Source organism: Macaca mulatta, chromosome 5 (assembly GCF_049350105.2).
Source record: "Macaca mulatta isolate MMU2019108-1 chromosome 5, T2T-MMU8v2.0, whole genome shotgun sequence".
NCBI classification, from domain to species: domain Eukaryota; kingdom Metazoa; phylum Chordata; class Mammalia; order Primates; family Cercopithecidae; genus Macaca; species Macaca mulatta.
This window is the reverse complement of record NC_133410.1, coordinates 47,725,292-47,748,966: the sequence shown is the minus strand read 5'-3', so window position 1 is coordinate 47,748,966 and position 23,675 is coordinate 47,725,292. Positions and strand designations below refer to the sequence as shown.

The 23,675-nt window shown below is 38.5% G+C and overlaps 1 protein-coding gene across 4 annotated transcripts in view; it reads left to right on the top strand.

The window, feature by feature from the left end:
• TEC (tec protein tyrosine kinase) overlaps positions 1 to 23,675 on the top strand; it is a 140,773-nt gene that overhangs the window by 22,668 nt on the left and 94,430 nt on the right. For all 4 annotated transcript variants that reach the window (XM_078003372.1, XM_078003374.1, XM_078003373.1 and 1 more), the window contains exon 2: positions 19,536 to 19,721. In XM_078003372.1, coding sequence (XP_077859498.1) covers positions 19,584 to 19,721 — 138 coding nt within the window. In that variant the 5' untranslated portion in view covers positions 19,536 to 19,583. The remainder of the gene's footprint in view (positions 1 to 19,535; positions 19,722 to 23,675) is intronic.

Sequence of the window (23,675 nt, the reverse complement as noted above, 5' to 3'; positions counted from 1 at the left end):
TCATGGTTTCAGTTTGCATTTCCATAGTGACTAATGATGTTGAAAATGTTTTATGTGTTTTTTGGCCGTTCATATATGTTTTTGGAGAAATGTCTATTCAAATCCTTCACCCATTTTAACATTGGGTTGTCTTTTTCTTGTTTAACTGTAAGTGTTCTTTATATATTCTGGATACCAGACCCTTATCAGATATATCATTTGCAAATATGTTTTTCATTCTGTGGGAGCTTTTTGTAACCTTCTTCAATAATGTCACACAAAAATTTTTAAGTTGATGAAGTCCTGCTTACCTATTTTTCTTTTCTTGCTTATGCTTTTGATGTCATATTTAAGAAACCATTGCTTGATCTAAGGTCATGAAAATTTTTACCTATGTTTTCTTCTAAGAGTTTTACAATTTTAGTTCTTTAATTAAATCTTTGATCCATTTTGAGTTAATTTTTGTGTATGGCGTGAGGTAGAGGTCCAAATTTATTTGTATTCAGTTATCCCTATACCATTGTTGAAAATATTTTTCTTTCCCCATTGGATGGTATTGACATCTTGGTCAAAAATAATTGACCCCAGTTGTGTGAATTTATTTCTGGACCCTTAATTCTGTAGTGTTGATCTATATATCTATCCTTATGGAGTATTACACAGTTTTGATTGCTATGCCATTATAGTAAATTTTGAAATTGGGAGTGTGAGTCCTCCAACTTTGTTCTTTTTTTTTAAGATTGTTTTGTCTATTAATTTTACTTGTCCAGTTCTGCAGAAAACGTTGTTGGGATTTTAATAGAGAATTCATTGAATCTGTAGATCCATTTGGGAAGCTTTGCCATTTTAACAATACCATGTCTTTCATCCATGAATGTAGGATGTCTTTCCATTTATTTAGGTCTTTTTAAATTTATTTCCACAATGTTTTGTAGTTTGCCATGCAAAAATCTCATTCTTCCTTGGTTAAATTTTGTTCATGTATTTTTAAAATTGAAACACATCTCAATTTCTCTCTGTAGGTAGACAAGATAAAAATGATAAATCCATAAAAATAGTTTTTCTTTTTTTGAGATGGAGTATCACTATTGTTACACAGGCTGGAGTGCAGTGGCTTGATCTCGGCTCACTGCAATCTCTGCCTCCTGGGTTCAAGTGATTCTTGTGCCTCAGCCTGCCGAATAGCTGGGATTACAGGTGTGTGCCACCATGCCTGGATAATTTTGTATTTTTAATAGAGACGGGGTTTCACCATGCTGGTCAGGCCGGTCTCAAACTCCTGACCTCAAGTGATCTACCCTCCTTGGCCTCCCAAAGTGCTGGGATTACAGGCATGAGCCACTGTGCTTGGCCAAAAGTAAATGTGTTTAAATGTAACTCTTCAGCTATTTTAATGTAGCCAGACTTTTTTCCTAGAAGTCTGAGAATAAGGATACTAGATTTCCAGTCTCAAAGGTATTATTATTATGTTTATAATTTTGGATATATTATCTTAGCATTTATTTATTCATTTATAAAACAGTACCTGCCAAAGTGCCATCTAGTCCTGTCCATTTTCATGTTTTAGCGATTAATCGTAATAGTAATGCTATGAAGATTAAGTTAAAACAGTAATACTGATAGCAAACACTTAAATGACATCTATGTGCCAGGTAACTATTCTAAGTGTTTTCTGTGTATTAACTTATTTAATGAAATTAAATACTGAGTGGGGTGAAGCTTTAAAGGACTGTGTGATTCTGTGTGTGTGTGTGTGTGTGTGTGTGTGTGTATGTGTGTGTGTGTACATGAAGTCTATTTGGAAAACTCATAATTTTAATCTAGAGTTCTCAAACAATAGTTATAGTTAATGCTTAATTTTTTTTTTTTTTTTTCCTGGAGAAGGAGTCTCGCTCTGTCAGCAGGCTGCAGTGCCGTGGCCTGATCTTGGCGCACTGCAACCTCCGACTCCCTGGTTAAAGCGATTCTCCTGCCTCAGCCTCCTGAGTAGCTGGCATTACAGACACACACCACCATGCCCAGCTAATTTTTGTATTTTTAGTAGAGACAGGGTTTCACCATGTTGGCCAAGATGGTCTCAATATCCTGACCTCGTGATACTCTCGCCTCGGCCTCCGGAAGTGCTGAGGTTACAGGCATGAGCCACCATGCCTGGTCTAATTTTTAAAGATTAAGATATTGATAACTGTATTAATGAACAAAGGGAGGGAGGTGATATCTCTCAACTCTGCTTGTTTGGGGCTTTAAGTATTTCACCTCTCAATTGAGAAGTTTGAATCCAATGATCTCTAATCTTAGGGTGCCCAACTCTCATAGTCAGCTATCTAATGGCTTAGATACAATATCTCTCTGTCCTATGTGATGTTGCAGGGGAAGGCTCTTTGAGGAGTTAGATCAAAACTCCACAGAAGTATGAGCTTGGGGAAGGCAGGGCTTGTGTTTTCCATGTTGAATGTTATATCCCTGTCACAGTACCTGATATACAGTAGAGTTTAAATCAAATATTTGCTTGAAAAATAAGTGAAGAAATAAACCTAAGACTGGAAAGAAGTCATTTTGGGTTTGATATGGTTTGGTTGTGTTGCCACACAAATCTTATCTTGAATTCCTGTGTGTCGTGGGAGGGGCCCAGTGGGAAGTAATTGAATCATGGGGGCAGGTCTTTCTGATGCTGTTTGTGTGATAGTGAATAAGTCTCCAAGATCTGGTGGTTATAAAAAGGGGAGTTTCCCTGCACAAGCGCTTCTCTCTTTGCCTGCCGCCATCCACGTAAGATGTGACTTGCTTCTCCTTGCCTTCCACCATGATTGTGAGGCTTCCCTAGCCACATGGAACTGTAAGTCCAATTAAACATCTTTCCTTTGTAAATTGCCCAGTCTTGAGTATGTCTTTATCAGCAGTGTGAAAATGGACTAATACACAGTTTTAGTTTCTTTTTAATAGTAGAAATGTGTATATGTGGATTGAGTGCGGGGAAAGGAAGGAATATTAAAATGGATATATTTAAATTAATAGAAGTTGTTTTTTACTTTTCACATTTCTTCATATTCAGCTTGTATTTCACAACACTGAGCCCTTGGCCTGGGATGTGCCTTTGCCTCACCATCTACCAACTTACTCAGCTTTTTAGCCCAGCCCAGGCATCACTGTTGCTGTTTATCTACCTCTTTTTTTTTTTTAATTTTAGTTATACTTTAAGTTCTAGGGTACATGTGCACAACATGCAGGTTTGTTACATAGGTATACATGTGCCATGTCAGTTTGCTGCACCCGTCAACTCGTCATTTACATTAGGTATTTCTCCTAATGCTATTCCTCCCCCAGCTCCCCACCTCCCAACAGACCCCAGCGTGTGATGTTTCCCACCCTGTGTCCAAGTGTTCTCATTGTTCAATTCCCACCTAAGAGTGATCTTTCCACCTCTTATCTCCAGGCAGAGTTGAAGCTTGTAACCATCTGTGGTCTAGCACTGGATCACATGGTAATGAAATTGTTAGCTTCTGTTTTGTCTGTCCCTTTTACTAGGGTATGAGTATCTTAATGACCATGTTTTATGTTTTATTTGATAACATATCTGACATTTAGCAGGTGTTCAGTTAGCAGTTGTTGAGTATGTAAATGTGAGCCAATACAGAATAAAGACGAGGCAATGACCAGCTGACCAATTGCTTTCCTGAGTGTTTGCTGTGTGTAAGGAATTTTATGTGCATTTCTCTTACTTCTCATGACAATCCTTTAGGGTTGGTATCATCATCATCCTCATTTTACAGATAAGAAAGTAGTCTCTAAGGAATTAAGTAACGTGTATAAAGTTATGCAGCGAATAAATGGCAAAGCTAAGATTTAGAGCCAGGTTAAGCAGACTTACCTGTTTAGGTTCCTTCCACTAAAATCAGGGTTCTTGGCCAGAAGTTCCAGTAAAAATAATGAGTGAAATAAGATACTGGACATCAGGTGACATCAGGATACTTCAGGATAATGTTTAAAGAACCATTGCTTATGTCTTCTCCGGTGGTGTCAGGAAATAGATTAAAAATTGGATCTTTTAATATATCAAAAGGTACAGGACTGCCCTCTCGGTGGTTGAATTTTCTGTTTAACACAGTAGTAAAATGAGAAACAAGTGGGTTTCTAGATCAAGCTACATAGAGTAATTACATTTTGGGGCTAAAGACAATATTAGAGGTTATCAGCCTCAGCCCCATTAATCTTACAGATATCACAAGGCCCATAGAGTTTGTAAGTTTGGTCCTCAGTTGCTTTGTCAGTTAAGGGCAGAGAGTGTTCCTTTATATCATGAGGCTCACTTTATATATTAATAGAAAATTTAGAGTAATGGTGGATAAAAACTTGGTATATTAAAGAGATAAGAGCATGAGAGCTTGGTTGAAATACCATCACTTCACACATTGGAGATAGTATCTCTGAGCTTCTGGCTCCCCTCAGAAAGAAAGAACTTCCTGCATAGGACAGAATTCATCATCAGAGGCATCTCCGAGAAAAAATGATCCTGTAAGTTGTTTATTAACTTATGATTCCAAGACTTTGCTAATTTAAGATGCAAGTGAATATACAATGGTCCCTCCTTATCCGTGTGACTTTTGAAATAAGAGTTTTCTTTCAGATTTGCCCAGTGATAGTAGGAGGAACTACAAATGGTGAAAGATCTGAAGTAGATGCTTCCGTTGCCTTTGAGATTTGGCTTCTGAAGTAAATACTAGCAGCTGGATAAAGTGAAATAACTGTCATCCCATAAATACTTGCCAAATACCCAATATATTTCAGGCAGTGTTCTGGGTGCTAGATCATGCCAAATATTATGTTTTATTTTGTGTGGTTTGTATAAGACAGAATACTCAGAAGCAAAAAAAGACTTGGAAATATGCTTTTGAGAAATTGATATGTAACAGAATTGAGATTTATGTATACGTGTAATGTGTACACAAACATTTATTTTGTTGTGGGTCCATATTGCTTATTTAAGTAAATTTGATTTTCAGAATTTCACACAGCACTGGAAGAAATTGGACATTGACTTATTTTACCAATGTATTAAGACACTGCACATTACCACTTTTCTAGTCCTTAATAGATTGTAATGTCATACGTTGTTTTTAAGGTACTCTTTTCCCATTCTTCTCTAGAGCAAAGATCATGTCTTGTTCATCTTCGTAACCACCTTAGTGCCTCATGCATGGTTCCTAATACATCATGACTGTGCAATAAATGTCAGAATGAATAATCATGAATGTCTGAAACTATTTCTGTGGACAAATTAGCTCATGAACTGAAAATGGTAAAAAGATGGTTGAGTGAAGAAGAGGAAACATTTGAGGGAAGGAAGAAAATTGACAAGGATAAGAGATGAATGAAATAAGAATGAGGTGGTCAAGAATGCTATCATATATTATATGTCCTGGTAAACTTTTGCTGTGTTAGAAAGCATCCAAGACTTAAAGGGATACAACCATTTTATCACCCTCATGGATTCTGAAGGTTAAGAATTAGTGCACAGTGGGGATGTCAAGGCTCTTATCTTGGAAAACTTTAATGGCTGGGGATGACTTGAACCACAAGGAGCCGGAATCATCTGAAGGTCTCTCACTCGTGTCTGGCTTCTAGGCTGAGATGATTTGAAGGCTGGGCTCAGCAGTAATTCTGCAATAGAACTGTATGTGATTTCTCTACTTGCAGTGAGCTTTTCTCAGTATGGTGGCTGGGTTCGAAGAGGGAGAATATTCAAAGAGCTAGATGTCCAAAAAAATCAAGCAGGAGCTACTTGGGCTTTTATGTCCCAGTCTCAGACATTTTTACTGTACTGTATTAGTCAAAGGAGTCACAAGCCTACTCCAAGGGGAGGGGAGGTGACATAGACCCATAAGAAGTGTGTCAATGAATTTACATGTATTTAAAAAACAGAAACAGCAGCACTACATATCATAAGTGGACCAGATAATGACAATGATGAATAGAGCAAAGAACAGGAAAGTTCATTATCAATTTACTTCATCAGAGATGGGACATATGACAATGTCATTAGACACTTTCCAAACAGTAGTTAGATTATGACATACATCCATGATACTTTTTGAGTGTAGTTTATAATTTTTATTTGTAACAAATCATCTATGAGAATGTTTTCTATGAAATTAGTGTTTTTAACAGTTTTTTTTTTTTTTCCTGTTAGGGATCAGGTATGTAACAGCTGGCATTTCAGTTTTTGAAATTCTTCATTAACTGAGCTCCACAAGCTTTAGAAATAAGGGCAGATACTTGTCTGGTCAAATGTGCCTTTATGATCTAGTGTGCTCTACAGTTCCAGTTGTGATGCTGACCTTTGGTAATCTTTCTAATGATTCTTTTATAAAAAGTCTGCAGTTTGAATATACTCACTTTGCCTGACTGCCCACTGTGCTTTGGCACTTTGTTGGTCTGTAGAGAATCTTCTTTCTATCATGATGTAGACTTGAGAAAGAACTTCAGCTTTCATGAACTTGAACAGGGAAATGGAAAGGACATAGAGGGAAGAGAGGAGTTATAATGAGGACGAATGTTGCATTAGACTGTGGTTTTATTTTGGGGAGCTAGAAATCACATATTCCTTTATGTCTGAGAAGAGGTAGCGCAGATTACATTAGCACAAGGCTCTGCTGGCTCACAGGAATCACTGGGACCATCGGAAGGTATTTGTGATGAGGTAGGTAGGGCAGTAATAATGGTCCTTGGGGAATTTGAGCCCACCCATCTTTTTCTTGTGTTATTTGTCTGCTTTGGTACTTTTTTCCACCTCCCTCCTTTCTCTTCCTTCTTTTACCCTTTTCTCTTTTTTCTTATCAACTCTGAAGTGTTTGACGACTGGGACATGAAAACTATGTTATTCCTGTAAATATGTTTTAAACACTTTTTATTGTAGAAAATTTCAAACATAAATAGAAATAGGATGATATAAGGAACCCCTAGTATTTATCACTAAACTTCAATAGTTATCAACTCATGAACAATTTTATTTTGTCTATACTTTTCCATACCCTTCAGATTAGGAAGTAAATCACAGACATTATTTTATCTGCGAATTTTTCAGTATGTATCTTTAAAAGAAAAGAACTCTGAAAAATATAATCACCATACCAGCATACACACACACACACACTCTCTCTCTCTCACACACTCACAGCAAATCATAAACAACCGAACGCTGTCTTAATATCACTAAGTCCTGATATCATCAAACAAATATTACCAATGAACCTTAATATCATCAATATTGAGTTAGTATTCAAGTTACCATAATTATCTCATACATTTCAGTTGAGAGGTCTCTTAAGACTAAATATATGTCAGACCCTCCTGAATCTCTTTTATTTTTGTTCTTAAATTTTTTTTTTTGTTAAAGAAAGTTTCTCATTTGTAAAAAAAAAAAAAAAAAAAAATTGAACGCACTAATGACTTGACTCTTCATTCCTATTTTAAAAACATTGAGAAAAGAATATATAGACATGGATGAATGTTTCATATTAAAAATAATTTAGAATACTGTGGCCAAGGAACAAACATTGGTATTTGATGATCTTATATATAATTTCCAAACATTCTTTACTCTGATGCTTTCTCCTAGTAAAAGGCCCTGAAAATCACTGTACCCACTGAGAAATTTGTTTTGTCTTATTTTCGCTTGTTATTGTTTCCCTCTGCAGTAGCAAGAAATAGACAAATATTCCTTTTATACAAGGAATTCCCTCATCAGAGGAGAATTGGTATCAGAATTTGCCACTTAAAGAGAATCCAGTTACATTTCATAGTAAATAGTAAAAGAGAAAAAACCTGGTATGATTCAGGCTTTATCCTGAAAAATAAAGTGAAAATATTAGTTTATCTCATATTTTCTCTCGAGTAACTAACTCATAGAAAAAAGTGAATCTAGTATTTTCTTGATATCATTTTCTGATAAAAATGTTTTATTAAAATTTTGACTTGCTTTACGTGTGAGTTTGTCAGCACAATTTGAAAGAGAGCCTTTTTATTTTTTCAAAAGCATTAGAAAGTTTTACCAGTTTTTGCAAGGGTTTTCCTGTTCCATAGAATAAATGTTAACCCACTGTAACAAAGGTACCATGATATGTAATTTCTAAAATAAGATAGAAATATACTTGTCTCTCACAAAGTAAGTGAACTAGTCTAGCCTCTGCTCCATGAAGTCGTTCTAGGATCAGGCTCCATCTTGTTTCTTCCCCACCTTCGGAGTAATGCTGGGATGCATAAGGGAAGTTGAGTCTGCCAGTGGGAGGCTGGAAAATGCCCTAAATCCAGGGAAGTAGCTTGTCTTTAAGTTGAAAATGGCCTGGAAGGGGTACGTATAACTTCTACCCCACATCCTTTTGACCTAACTTAGTCAGATGGCCATATTTTACTGCAAAGAAGGCTGGGAAATATAAATCTATAAATGAATATATTCCAGCCTATGTGCAGAAAGAAGGGGAGAATGAATTGGTGTGTGGGGGTATGCGTGGGGGGCGTGGTTGGGGAGAGGTAAGAAGCAGTCTGCCACAGTGTATCTTAATATTTTAATTATAAAAATTAGTCTGATTTTGACTCCCCTATTGTATTATTATTGTGTTTAACTAGCTAACTTTAAGATCCTTACTTCCCAGTGTCATTGAGTGTGGTTGGAGTGGTTCTCCAACAGCACTTCTTGAAATGCCTCATCTTTGGAAGATCTGATATTTTATTTGCAATTGTATTGTTGACTGTTGCCTTTCTCATTCAGTGAGAGATGATGACAGCAAAGAAGCAAAACCTAGTAATGTGGAAAGGATACTTGACTGGGACCAAAGTGGTCAGTTGATTAATGGGTATTTTAATATTATGACAATTTTTGCTTCTCTCTAGAACCACTTAAATATGAATCTTCTGTATAATATATGTTTGTTAGATTCTTGGAGGTATTGCACATAGTATCTTTTCTAAAACTTCTTTCTGCATCCATTGCTCTTTTTATCTCCTTCTTTCTTTTGAGAGGGGAGGCCCTCATTCCTGATTATAGCCAAAGACGCACAGGGAAGCCCTGCAGTGTGAGACCCAAACCTGTCTTAAAGGAGTTAAATCAGTGCATATATCTGCATATGGACAATAAGAAGCAACTATTCCTAGGGCAGCACCTCTCAGTCTGTTTCTAGGTTCACGTGCCCCCTAATCCAATGCTATAATCACCTACCCTATGGTAGTGGACTGGGGTGGGGAATATAGCTTTAGGAGAGGTGAGAAATCAGCTGGCCTTTCAACTTTTGCCTTTTGTCCCAAGAGGACTTCTCTTATACTCTCTTTAGATGCTCTTGGTAATGAAAGATAAGGGTTTTACTAGAGATCTCTTGGTGCTTGGGTTCCTCACCGTGTCTACCTTCAACAGGTTAGCAGATGAATACTTAAAACGTTATAGCCTGCTGCATATCAACTGGCTGAAAGGAGAAATACAGACTTTAAGAAAATACAGGTTATCACATGTGCCTTTGTTTAATAGCTCAGGAAGACAGAGGTGTACAGTGTTACTTCCTTCTGAGCACAAAAACATTGCCTAATCCTGGAATAGCTCCAATTCATGACGTTAAATGGGGAACCTAGAATGTACTCTATTTTGATTGAAGTCATCCTAGTATTTTTTCCTTTGTTGTATTTCTGCTATTTAATCCCCTTTTACAAAAGAAAATTGGGGCTTTAAGCTTAGAGTATATGTTATAGAAGAGAATGTGGTAAGATTTATTCTTATATAATAACTACTCATTTTGGTACTTTTGAATTGATACTGTTGACAGGCACCACAGCATTTGATTTCTCAGATTAAGGTCAGTTTGATGTTTATTTGCACAAATTTCCTAAAATTGCAAACAAATAGTAACTTTGTCACAAACTTGTGATGAGATTGCAAATGGTAACTTTGTCATAAACCTGTGATGAGATGTGAAATAAGGTCACCTGTTCTGATGTAGAAGTTTGTGAACTGAGGGCTTTAACTAAGTTTTAATAATATTAGAACATCACCAAGTATTAGATTGAATTACATAATATTACTAATTCTGTAGATAAATTATTGCTGGATATTGGCAAAATGTGGCACATAATATATGACTTAACCTAATAAGATGAGAATTTCAACAACCTCTAATCACTCTTTGCTTGCTCTTATAAATAGTCCATCCTTTCCCAACTCTGTTATCAGGGCCCTTTTTTTCTTATTTACTATAGTCTATTCCACAATATTATTTGGTAACTCACAGTCACTTTTATTTTCTTTTGTCTCTGATTTCCTTTCCCATTTAGCACCTCTGTTCCCTTGACTTAAAATAGTATGAAAAGTCATATTGACTAGGATAGGCTGTTCTAGTCACCAGTTTTTTTTTTGTTTGTTTGTTTTAATTATTATTTTCTCTCCTCTCTTTCTTTTTCTTTTCTTTTCTTTCTTTCTTTCTTTTTTTTTTTTGAGACAGAATCTCACTCCAACACCCAGGCTGAAGTGCAGTGGTGTAATCTCGGCTCACTGCAACCTCTGCCTCCCAGGTTCAAGCTATTCTCATGCCTTAGCCTCCCGAGTAGCTGGGACTGCAGGTGAATGCCACCACGCCTGTATTTTCAGTAGAGACAGGGTTTCACCATGTTGACCAGGCTGGTCTCAAACTCCTGGCCTCCAGTGATCTGCCCACCGCAGCCTCCCAAGTGCTGGGATTACAGGTGTGTCACCGCACCTGGCCTATTTTCTTTTTTACCTGACAAATAATAATTGTACATATTTGTGGGGTACATAGTGATGTTTTGATACATACAATGCATAGTGATCAGATCAGGGCCATTGGCATATCCATAAAAAATTATTTGTTTTCAGGCAGAATCTCTCATGATGAAAAAGGTTTTAAGATCTATTGGCTAAAATTGCTGGACTGTGAAACTGAGTATTAGTCAGATATTCAGATTTGCAACGCTGGATAGACAGTATAACTTTGGTGGTTTGGATTTCTCACTGGTGATACAGTGACAGTTTCCGTTGTCTACCTCAGAGTATTAGTGTTTAAAGACAATGTGTTAAAATGTTCAGACTTTTAGCAGTTAGCCGCTAAGGCAAAGGGAATAGTACTCTTGTGTTCAACTCCAATGAGACAGAGAAAAGGGGCTTATGTTGCAGTCAAGTTTTATTTTAAAAAGATGTTTGTAATCCTTAGTAACGGCTAGGAGAGAAAGCTGGAATCCTGAGTTTTGTTTCATCTTCATTTTAATTTAGAACATCAAACCTATTATTTTCTTGCTTGGAGAGGACGTCTCCCTTCAGTTTTCGGATTGAGAGTTTAGTGTGGCTCTTAGTGATGCCCTGAAAGTCATAGGCTATCTCTGTTGAAATCTGCAGATTGAATCCAATTGCACTTAGCAATCTCCTAAACTAGGAGGCTGGAAGTGGCACCTCATTAAACTTTTTCCTTCCGTTCCACCTTCCTTTTCACTAGAGAAGTTGTATAGTGAATAGTGTAAGTCCTGCAATTCTATTGGCTAAATTAAAGCCTGGCTCTTATTCTTACATTGTGGTGTGTAAAATGTAGACAGTACTAGTACATACTTCAGAAGGTTGTTGAGAGAATGAAGTGATTCAATACATTGAAAGTGCTTAGTGGTTGTAACAGTGCCAAGTAGTAAAAGTTTAATAATGAATATGATAATGATTTTTATTATTTTTCTGTGTGAATAGTAATTCCATAGGGATACTCTCTGATTCTCCTATGGTCTGCTTATTCTTCCTGATTTCACTGATCTTATCAAAGGTTGTTAGATTGACCTCTCAGGACAATGATGTTTACTTTTAGGAAAATCTACCCTCAGCTTCCTCCCCCATTTTGGTCCAGATTTCACAGCATTTAGCAGGTATTTCATAGTTTGTAGTTTGGGATTGAAGGCTGTCTTTTTATTTCATTGAAGATGGGATTCTCTTCCTCTGGTTTTTATGTTTTATTATTTAGGGCAGAAGAGTAGAACATATACCTTTCCACTGCTATTCTCCAATGATATTCTGATTTTCAGAGGGACTCATTTTCAGTTTTTCAAGCTTTTTCATCTCACTGTATCTTATTAAACAAAAATTATGGAAGGCCATTGTTTTGGACTGAGCTCCTGTACTAAGCCCCAACAAACCAGACCAAACAGAAATGGAGTCACTCATGCTAAATGCTGCCTAATCAAACTGAAGCTTTAAGGGAGCAGGGAGATCCCCAAATAGACCATTTTTTTCCCCTGAAAACAGGAGATTACAGTCTATGTGAATCAGTGTAATAAGGAAGTCCCCTCTGTTTTAATCTTTACCAAAAAAAAAGTAACCTGAAGTAACTTTATGTTACTAATCAGCTTTTTTCCCCCTTTTGTTCTCTTTCCTTGTTCCCACCTTATGAAATCCTTGGTTCTGCCCTGGTCTGTTTTACAGAATAGAGGCCAACCTGACTCATGAATTGTGAGTAAAAGTCACTTTTACTAAATTTGTCGTAATTTTGTCTCTTGACAGTCTCTAAGTAACATTCTTTACATTGCTACTTCTTGTGTTTTAAATTGTAGATACTATTTATTGGTTTTCTCCTCCTCCTCCTCTACCTTTTCCTCCTTCTCCTCCTACTACCATGGAGGAAATAGCTCTCTTTCATAATGTACTCCCGCACCCACACGGGAACATACTTCCTGCTCTCACACCCAATATATTTATATTAGTAGTAAGATTATTGTTTACCTAATTATGACGGTGTAGATGTTATTTGTAGCAGAACTCTGTAGCATACCTGTGATTATTTTTCCTTTTCTAAACAATTTTTTGTTTTCCCTTGGAATAATTTTATTTTTTAATGTTGGCTAAATTTTACTAACTTATTATAAAACTTCTCCCCATACATTCAGTTTCGTCTCCTAGAAGACTTATTTGGAAGAACCTCCTTACTTGATCTAGTTTGGACTAGTTGTACTCTGGACCAGCTGCTCAGTGTCATTCATTTTGGGATTGCCCTTCAGCATCTATTGGGGGAGGGGATCCCTTTACCTCTTTCTTGTGTTGGAATGTTTGTTTCCTAAATTCTTGTGGTTTTTGCTGTTTTGGCTTCCTGCTTTGTTTTGGTATTTTGGCTACATCCCCAACTAGCTTTTTGAGAAAGGTGAACAAGAGATAAAATTGTTAAAGCCTTGTGCATATTTGAAAAATGTCTTTATTCTCCTGTCACTTCATTGGCACTTTGGCTGATTATAGAATTTTTGGTTAGAAATCACTTTCTTTCTGAGTTTTTCTTTATTGCCTTCTACTCTGTAGCATTACCCTTGATGATTACCATTCTGAATTTTGATCCTTTTTATGAAACTTACATTTAAGCTTGCTGAATATTTTGCTTATCTCCATAGTTGTGAAATTTTACAAGAAGTGCCTTAATTTGGTTATATTTCAATCTGAAAATAACCTTCGGTTTGAAATTTTCCTAAAAATTTTCTTTGATTGTTTTCTTACTCTTGTTTGCTTTCTCTTTCTGGAACTTCTGGTTTTTAGATGCTGAACTTTCTGGGTGAGCTCTGTAATTTCATTATGTTTTCTGTTTCTTAATTAAGTAATTAATTAATTTTTGGGGGAGAGTTCCTCAATTTTATGTTCTAACTTTTCCATTGAGTTTTTAAGTTCTGCTATTTTATTTTTGATTTCTAATAGCTCCTCTTTTTTTTTTTTGGTCCTCTATTTCTTATTTTGGCCATATCTTGACCTTGTTTCATGCATGTATATTCCCCTTAATTCTTTGATTTTATTGAGTTTTTTTTTTTAACATTTTCTTTTTTTCTGCACAACTTTTGTTTCTTCCAACTTGTTTTTTTTTTTTTTTTTTTTTTTTTGCATTTGTTCTTTGACCTTGGATTCCTATTATAATTTTTCCTCAATTGTCTGGTGATCCTTGGCTTCCTCTCATTTATCAGAGTGGGACTTTAAAAAGTCAGTTGAGCTGGACGTGGTCATGTGCACCTGTAGTTTCAGCTACTTGGGGAGGCTGAGGCAGGGAGTTCACTTGTGCCCAGGAATTTGAGTCCAGCCTGGGTAACATAGCCAGACCTCTTCTTGTAAAAAAAAAGATAAAAGTGTCAGTTGGAAGCTTCATGCATGGTAGTGGGGCCTTGCTAACTGTGGGCTTAACTATAGGGTAGTCTGGCTGTGCCATTTTTGGGGGGACACTTCTATGTCTGTGTCTTCAAGACTTTTCCCTTAGTCCAGTCCTGATGTCCTGGAGCCAGATGGGAGAAGACAGCTGAGTAGCCTCATCATTGTTATGTACACTTGTACAGTTTCACTTAAGCTCCTCCTTTTCAGTGTGATAATCCCAGCCACAACTGTACTTAGTCTCTCCCAGGATAGAGACCCTATATTTTATAGTCTTCAGAAATAAACCTCTAGTTTTCTCCCAGGGTGAGGAGGGTTAGTCACCTAGATCTATATGGCATGGAAGTGGAGAGGATCGGGGACTGTGTTTGTTTCTTTGTTTTTAAATTATACTTTAAGTTCTAGGGTACATGTGCACAACATGCAGGTTTGTTACATATGTATACATGTGCTATGTTGGTGTGCTGCACCCATTAACTCGTCATTTACATTAGGTATATCTCCTAATGCTATCCATCCCTCCCACCTCCCCCTACCCGACAGGCTCCAGTGTGTGATGTTCCCTTTCCTGTGTCCAAGTGTTCTCATTGTTCAGTTCCCACCTATGAGTGAGAACATGTGGTGTTTGATTTTCTGTTCTTGCGATAGTTTGCTGAGAATGATGGTTTCCAAGAATAATGGTTTCCAGCTTCATCCGTGTCCCTACAAAGGACATGAACTCATACTTTTTTATGGCTGCGTAGTATTCCATGGTGTGTACGTGCCACATTTTCTTAATCCAGTCTATCATTGATGGACATTTGGGTTGGTTCCAAGTCTTTGCTATTGTGAATAGTGCCGCAATAAACATACGTGTGCATGTGTCTTTATAGCAGCATGATTTATAATCCTTTGGATATACACCCAGTAATGGGATGGCTGGCTCAAATGGTATTTCTAGTTCTAGATCCTTGAGGAATCGCCACACTGTCTTCCACTATGGTTGAACTAGTTTACAGTCCCACCAACGGTGTAAAAGTGTTCCTATTTCTCCACATCCTCTCCAGCACCTGTTGTTTCCTGACTTTTTAATGATTGCCATTCTAACTGGTGTGAGATGGTATCTCATTGTGGTTTTGATTTGCATTTCTCTGATGGCCAGTGATGATGAGCATTTTTTCATGTGTCTGTTGGCTGTATGAATGTCTTCTTTTGCGAAGTGTCTGTTCATATCCTTCGCCCACTTTTTGATGGGTCGTTTGTTTTTTCTTGTAAATTTGTTTGAGTTCTTTGTAGGTTCTGGATATTAGCCCTTTGTCAGATGAGTAGATTGCGAAAATTTTCTCCTATTCTGTAGGTTGCGTCTTCACTCTGATGGCAGTTTCTTTTGCTGTGCAGAAACTCTTTAATTAGTTCCCATTTGTCAATTTTGGCTTTTGGTGCCAGGGGACTCTGTTTCTTCAACTGATATTTGGCAACAATTCTTTTGCTTTAATTCCTTCTTCATCACCACTTCTAGAGATACCATATTCTGCTGATTCTTGAGCTATTTGAAGGTTTTGCAGAAGAAATTGAGTTGTTTCCAGGCTTCACCTCGGCGGGGCCTGCCACATATTTATTTGTTTTCCAGTTTCCAAAATTCTATTGTTTTTTTCCTTTTTTTGTTTTCTATTTCCTTGAGAGTCAATTCCTTAACAACAACAACAGAACTGTTTTTAATGGAATTTCAGGAAGGAGCCAATGCAAAGTGTGCATTCAGCACTCCATCTTTGGCTGGAAGTCTACATGAGGAGACTTTTCTTTCATTTGTGTCTCTCTGAACTTTAGTAGTTTTCTTGGCCAGGACTTCCCATTGGCCAATGAATTATAACAACAGTGGTGGACTTTAACTGTATGGGATAGAAGGGTAGGGAGAGCCCATAAGTAGGAACTAGGAGACTTTTTTCTAGTCTTGGCTTGTGTCACCTTGAGTAAGCCATTTAACTTTTCCGAACTTCAGTTTCTTGAGGGAGATAGATTAGGTGGTGACTAAGATTCCTTTCACCTTAAATGGTATGATTCTGTATAAGACAAGTAATCACACATATAAGTCAGATAAGGTGATTTTTTTTTTTTTTTTTTTTTTTTTTAAGACAGAGTCTCACCCTTTTGCTCAGACTGGAGTGCAATGGTGTGATCTTGGCTCACTGCAACTTCTGCCTCCCCAGTTCAAATGATTCTCCTGCCTCAGCCTCCCAAGTAGCTGGGACTACAGGCACCCGCCACCTCACCCAGCTAATAGAGACGGGGTTTTACCATTTTCACCAGGCTGGTCTTGAACCCCTGACCTCAAGTGATCCTCCTGCCTTGGCCTCCCAAAGTGCTGGGATTATAGGCATGAGCCACCATACCTGAACAGATAAGGTGATTTTTTCCCCAGGACATTCATCATGAATGTTTTTTCTGCCCCTGATGTTGAGACCTTTTGCTTCTAGAACTGCCTATGAGTCCCACCCCATTTATCCTTGTGAGCCTTCCAAAAGTCTGCCTTCCATTTGTTAACAATGGTATTGCTCACTGTGTTGGGAACTACATGTTTGCACATGGCCCGTTTATGAGAGCATTGCTTGCTTTTCCCTGGTATCCATTCTTATAAGTTGTCATTTTCACCCTTGAAAATGTGTTGCACAAAGATGAAAAGATAATTTCCAAAGAAATGGTACTTGCATTCTGATAGTTTCTTAGGAAAGAAGGATGGAGTGCCAAAATTTTAATATGGAATAAGGAAGACCAACTTAGATGCAAAAGGGGCAAGAGCTTTTCTGTGACTTTTTAGCTTAAGGTGGCTATTGGGTTAATTAGTTCTGTGATTTAGCTGCTACTGAGAGGCTACTGTAGACACTGGGAGTGGGATTAAGAGGTGCAAGAGCCCAGTGTCTTCCTTTAAGATAGTGGCTCTCAATTCTATCTGTACATGAAATCATGATGCCCAGGGCTCCTCTCCAGACCAACCGAATAAAAAAAATCTGGAAGTGGAGCCTAGACATCTGTATTAAAATGAAATTCCCTAGGTGATTCTAATACACACTTAAGGTTGAGAACCATTCCTTAACAGCTGAGAATTAAAAATATGTACATTAATTGCTGTAGACATAGCAGAATATGATTAGCTCTATGATGAGTGACAGAAATTATGGCCCAGGAGTTGGAAGGTTTTTAATTAATAGGAGTCATTAGGAGAGACTACATCAAGGAGGGGAATTTTGAGCTGGTATAGTCTTCATAGGTGGAAAGTAGAGAGTCCACTAGGCCAGGGAGTGAATGCTGTGAGGGGAATCTCTGGAGATTTGGAAGACTATTTTGATTGGAATATGGTGGAAGTAAAGATGGGCTGGTAGGCTGCAGCCAGAATGTGGACAGTCTGTAGTGTCAGACCAAGGAATTTTAGCTTTACTCTGCAGGTCGCGGGGAGGCACTGAGGATTTCTGATGAGTGAAATGACAGTGCTGAAGTTTTGAAGATTGATCCAATGGGAGTGATGGATAGATAGTTTGAATAAAAGGAGGCAAGAACTTGAGGAAATGAAGACCAATTGGGAAGCTACTCTCATGGTCCAGACGTGGGATTGTAATGCTCTGAGCGAGGAAAATAACCGTGGAATTAAAAATGATGATAAACATTTGTGTAGTGTTTTCATAGTCAGTTCTTGCCCATATCTCATTTAAACCTCACACTGACCTTGTGGTCTTTCCTTACATACTTTATAAATGAAGGAACTGATGTTCAGAGTGAAGCTGTTATAAAGGAACCTTACAGAAAATGGAGGGGCCTGATTGGATGATGACCAATCAGTAATAGGAAATTAAAGGGTGCATTGGAGGTGTTGGATTGGGTATGAAGATGGTAGAATTCCTCAGTGGCTAACCCTGTCCAGTTACCGGCTGTGCTGTCAGAGAGCCACTTAATGCTGTTCATGTGACTCTTCTTGCCTCTGTCCTTTAGTATGCAGTTATTTACTTATTTATTTATTATTATTATTATTTTTTGAGACAGAGTTTTGCTCTTGTTGCCCAGGCTGGAGTGCAATGGTGAGATCTCGGCTCGCTGAAACCTCCATCTCCCAGGTTCAAGCAATTCTCCTGCCTCAGCCTACCAAGTAGCTGGGATTACAGGCGCCTGCCACCATGCCCAGCTAATTTTTTGTATTTTTAGTAGAGATGGGATTTCACCATATTGGCCAGGCTGGTCTCGAACTCGTGACCTCAGGTGATTCACCCACCTTGGCCTCCCAAAGTGCTGGGATTACAGGTGTAAGCCACCGCTCTCAGCCTATTTATTATTTTTTCTGAGACAAAGTCTTGCCCTGCCACCTAGGTTGGAGTGCAGTGGTGCTGTTTGGCTCACTCCAGGCTCCGCCTCCCGGGTTCAAGTGATTCTCTTGCCTCAGCCTCCTGAGTAGCTGGGATTACAGGCATGTGCCACCACGCCCAGCTAATTTTTGTCATTTTATTAAAGACGAGGTTTTGCCATGTTGGCCAGGCTGCTCTTGAACTCCTCACCTCAAGTAATCTGCCCAAAGTGCTGGGGTAACAGGCGTGAACTACTGTGCCCAGCCACAGTTACTTCTTTCAAGGCACGGTGGAAGCAAGCAAAGGAGAGGCTGTTGTTAGTTCAACTTGTCTCAAATGTGAATCTTCAGGCCCTTTTTTGAATGTCTTTGGGTTTTCAGATAGTTAAATAGTGTTGAATTTTAAAAGGCTTAGTCTAGGTATGGATAGTCTGGAGTTAGAGGGCTGAGACTTTCTTATCCAGGTGGACTCTGCCCTGAGCAGGTTAAGTATGACTGGTGGGTTTCCATTTCTCCTGTAGTGGAGACAGGAGCCATAGGGAAGATAACTCTGGAGCATGGTAGTGTAGACACCAGAGAACATCCCTGTGGCACTGGTAACTAGGATGCTTCATTGAGATTACATCCTTATCACAGCTGGAGTATAAATCATATCTACCACCATGCTAATTCATTTTGTTCATGAGTCTGCTGTGTCTGTAAGGTTGTCTGTTTTGTGAACCAAGATCCTGAAGCAATTCAAATGCCAGTGTAAATCAGCCATGCAGTGGACGAAATGTGCTTTTCCATCTGAGATATTTGTTCCCTGCAACCAAATAGTAGGAGTGCACCAGAAAGCTAAGGGTAGTAGGAGGTAAAAAGGAATGAATCATCATCATGAAGAACCTTGATTAGATTTTTCCCATGAAATGGAGACGTGGAGGAGCAGGATGGAGACTGGAAAAGGAGAGGAGGTTGAATTTTTGTGCCCCAGGCATTCTCAGTTCGGGCACAGAGATGAGCACTCATCTGCTCCAGCAGGGGTGAGGGTGAAGCCGATTTTGTTAATTTGAAATGGCAACATCCATAGAAAATTAAACTGTCACATTTTAACTGTTTCTTTTTTCACTGTAGAATACTGGGATCTTCAGTGGCAGGAGAAGGAGTAATCAGAAGACGGAGATGAATTTTAACACTATTTTGGAGGAGATTCTTATTAAAAGATCACAGCAGAAAAAGAAGACATCGCCCTTAAACTACAAAGAGAGACTTTTTGTACTTACAAAGTCCATGCTAACCTACTATGAGGGTCGAGCAGAGGTAGGAGACAATCACGATTTACTTTGCTGCTTTCTCTGTGGATAACGATTTTATAATATTGCCTCCCTCTCCAATCTTATTGAAAATGCTTTGGGTTAATGAAGTAATGATTTATTATCATTTGGATTTGAAAGATGAAGTTTAGAATATAGATATAAATTAACAAATCTGTTAATTATAGGTTTATTATAATTAACCTACTGAATTAATCTATTAGATTACATTACTTTTAGATCCTCATGGAATTTGTAAGGTGTATTGTACATATGGCTCTCTCCTGTAAACAGCCTATTATGTATCAAAGTCTTCTTTAGCAAATATAGATTGTATCCATGTCCATTGCCTTATATGAATATTTCTTCATTATTAAGTAGAAGTTACTTAAAACTGGTTAGTGATTTGGTGGACTCAACATGTTATCGAAGTTGACCTAAAGCAGAGGTTTTAAACGTTCATTGTTTTTGTGATAAGCAGCTACTACAAAGTTCCCTTGATGGCAGCAGGGAGAAAGCAGCTCACTAAAAAACCTGGCCAGTGAGCACATGGCACAGGTGAATGTATGGTTAGCACACTCCTGGCTTGTGGGTGGCTTAGCTTCTCTTTCCACCGCTAGATGAGGCCTTGAATGTGCGGTCACTTCTGGTTCTTTTGCTCCTGACATGTTGGGTGTGGCATTTGCTAGTACTGCCACGTACTGCCATCTCTGCTAGAAATATCCTTGGGTTCCAGGGAATGACCAGGGGCTGAGTTGCCCATGGTTAACCGTATGCTGTTATGCAGTTGGTTTCAGTGGACTGTTGGTGATCCTGGTTTAGTTTTTTTTTCTCTTTGTTTTGTTTTGTTTTTGTTTTTTGAGACAGTGTCTTGCTTTGTTGCCAGGCTAGAGTGCAGTGATATGATCTCAGCTCATAGTCACCTCCATCTCCGGTTCAAGCAATTCTCCTGCCTCAGCCTCTCAAGTAGCTGGGATTTACAGGCACATGCCACCACACTCGGCTAATTTTTGTGTTTTTAGTAGAGATGGGGTTTCACCATATTGGCCAGGCTGGTCTTGAACTCCTGACCTCAAGTGATCCACCCACCTGGGCCTCTGGGCCTCCCAAACTGCTAGGATTATAGGCATGAGCCACCGCACCCGGCCCTGGTTTGGTTTTAATTCTGTTTTTTTTTTTTTTTTTTCTAGAGTATTTTCCTCAGAAGTTGATTTAGTTGTATTTTTTTTCTCCCACTGATTTCTCTGTGGTTTGGTTTCCCCCATTTTAGATGGAATGGCATTGTGTCTCATGATGGTCCTCAACTCTTAATTTCTGCTGTGGCTCGTCATTGTGACCTGTGGTATTCTGCAGGTTCATGTAATTTAGGACCATACTCCTTTATTGTTAAGTCCCCCAAATGCTGAAAACTAAAACCTCAAAACTCTTAGTTACAAAACCTGTGTGTGTGTATATGTGTGTATCTGTATGTGTATAGGTGTGCAGAAATATTAATGTATTTGATTATGTGGAGCCGCCCTAGTCCCTGCTGGGACTATTACGTAATACATGGTATATGTGCTATATTTGCTTTGTTAAATCTAAAAAATTTAAAAATCCAAAAGTGTTTTGGACAAGGACTGTTACCAGAAATGTGAATTATTTTGAAACCTAAAACAGATTTTAAGGGAAACATTTACACATTTTTGCTATATGGTAATAATTTGTTTTAATTTGATTTTAATATGTAGTTGACTCTTGAACAATGCAGGTTAGGGCCACCAACCCTCGTGCAGTCAAAAATCTGTGTATAGCTTTTGACTGCCTCCAAACTTAACTACTCTAATAGCCTACTGTTGACTGGAAGTCTTACTGAAGACATGAACAGATCAATCTTCTGATTTCCATCTCCCTATCCCTGGAAGCTGCGATTCAAAAAAGAATGTGAGGGCCAGTCATGGTGGCTCATGCCTGTAATCCAGCACTTTGGGAAGCTGAGGTGGGGGGATCACTTGAGGTCAGGAGTTCGAGACCAGCCTGGCCAACATGGTGAAACCCCATCTCTACTAAACACACACAAAAAAGTAGCTGGGCGTGGTGGCGGGTGCCTGTAATCCCAGCTACTCTGGAGGCTGAGGCAGAAGAATCGCTTGGAGCCAGGAAGCAGAGGTTGCAGGGAGCTGAGGTTGTACCACTGCACTCCAGCCTGGGCAACAGAGCGAGACTCCCATCTAAGAAAGGAAAAATAAGAAAGAGAAAAAAAGGATGTGACATGAGTAATCTCTGCAAATCAACAGGTTTTTCAAAATAATTTTTGTTAAAAACTGTGACTCCAGAAGTAAATTAGAATCACAGGGGCCATTCAGAAATAAAATAGCCCTAGAGATATTTAGTTTTATTGTTCATAGTTCTCCTATTTTCAATAGAAAAACAATGAGGAGGCTATTGATTGATCTAGTAACTGTGATTTGTGGTTTCTTTGTGGCCACCAAGTGCCACTAATACTCTGTTAAAACTCTCAATTCATAATGTCAGACAGAAGACATCCATCTTCTCCTTATTCCCTGGACAGCTTCTTCAACATGATGACAGCAAGCTTTTCTTGAAATTCTTCCTATTATGTAATAAACGTTTCTGTGCTTTTTGAAATATGCTGAAAATCCTATTCTAGATGACGAGAAATTCACTTAAACCATTTCCTCAGTCTAATTTTGTAAACCCTGTATTTCAATTTCCGCTGTGGGTCATTCTTTAGTTTGTCCTCCTTTCTCTCTGGTAGTTAGTTAATTCATGTATATTTCCTCGTATTCCAATGAACTGAAAAAAGATCTTCCTGGAAGTTTATATTATTTGATCCTATTCAGGATAACACAGAGCACAGGACACTGGAGGTGTCATAAGTGATGTTGCTTTCTAGTCAGGGGGCTAAATGACACAGGGGACAGACCACCTGATGTTTCAGTGGAGGCTCTGTGGGATAATGAGATGGGAGCCAGGGAGGAGCAGTGCTGGAGTTTGATGAGGAAAAAGATCTACAAATAATAGTGAGAGAGAAAATGAGGAATTGATTTCTATAGGTTGAGATTTGAATTTAAAAAATTGAAGTAGTATGTAAATTTGCAACTATTGTTAGCTAAGAAATCAGGAATTTTTAGAATTGGACTTTGGAGCTCTTAATTTGGTTGGCTTTTTGTTTGTTGTACTGCCCAGCATGGAAACTGGCAAATAACTTACAAAGTTGAAGGAATGGGGAAACGCGTTGTGCCAGGGATCCTAACTCCACCTGCACGTTCAGTGATTCACTGTGACAGCTCACAGGACTCAGCACTGAGTCATACTCATAACTATGATTTATTACAGCAAAAGCATACAAAGCAAAATCAGCAAAGGGAAAAGGCATGTGGGGCCAGGCGTAAGCTTCCAAGAATCTTATCCCAGTAGAGTCCCAGAGGATGTGTATAATTCCTCCAGCATCAAATTGTGACAATTGTGAAATGTTGTGCTATTAGAGACTTAGTGCCCGAGGTTTTTGTTGGAGGCTGGCCACACACGTGTCCTGTGCCTAGTGTGCCAACGTTCCGGACTGCAGAAGGAAAGCAGATCTTCAGCATGAACTACATTGTACAGTTTGGGTACAGTGAGCCGCCTCATCAGTGTTGGGAATAGTGGGACCCTCTCAAAGTCCAAGTTCCAAGATGCACGGCAAGGATCAGCCTTGAAAACAGGCCTTTCTTGGGACAGCAGCCTCGAACCTGCTGTGTTAGCTCTTTTCTGCACATTAGTAGTAAAAATGATACAATCTATTGAGCACTAAGTACAAGTTAACCACTGTGCTAAGTACTTTACATGCATTATTTCCCTTATTTCTCAAAAAATTCTGTATTGAGTCTTGTTAGACTTAATTTCAAAATGCAGAAGTAAGGCTTAGAAAGATTAAAAACTTGCACAACATACAGCCTACAAGAGATTGCACACACCTTCC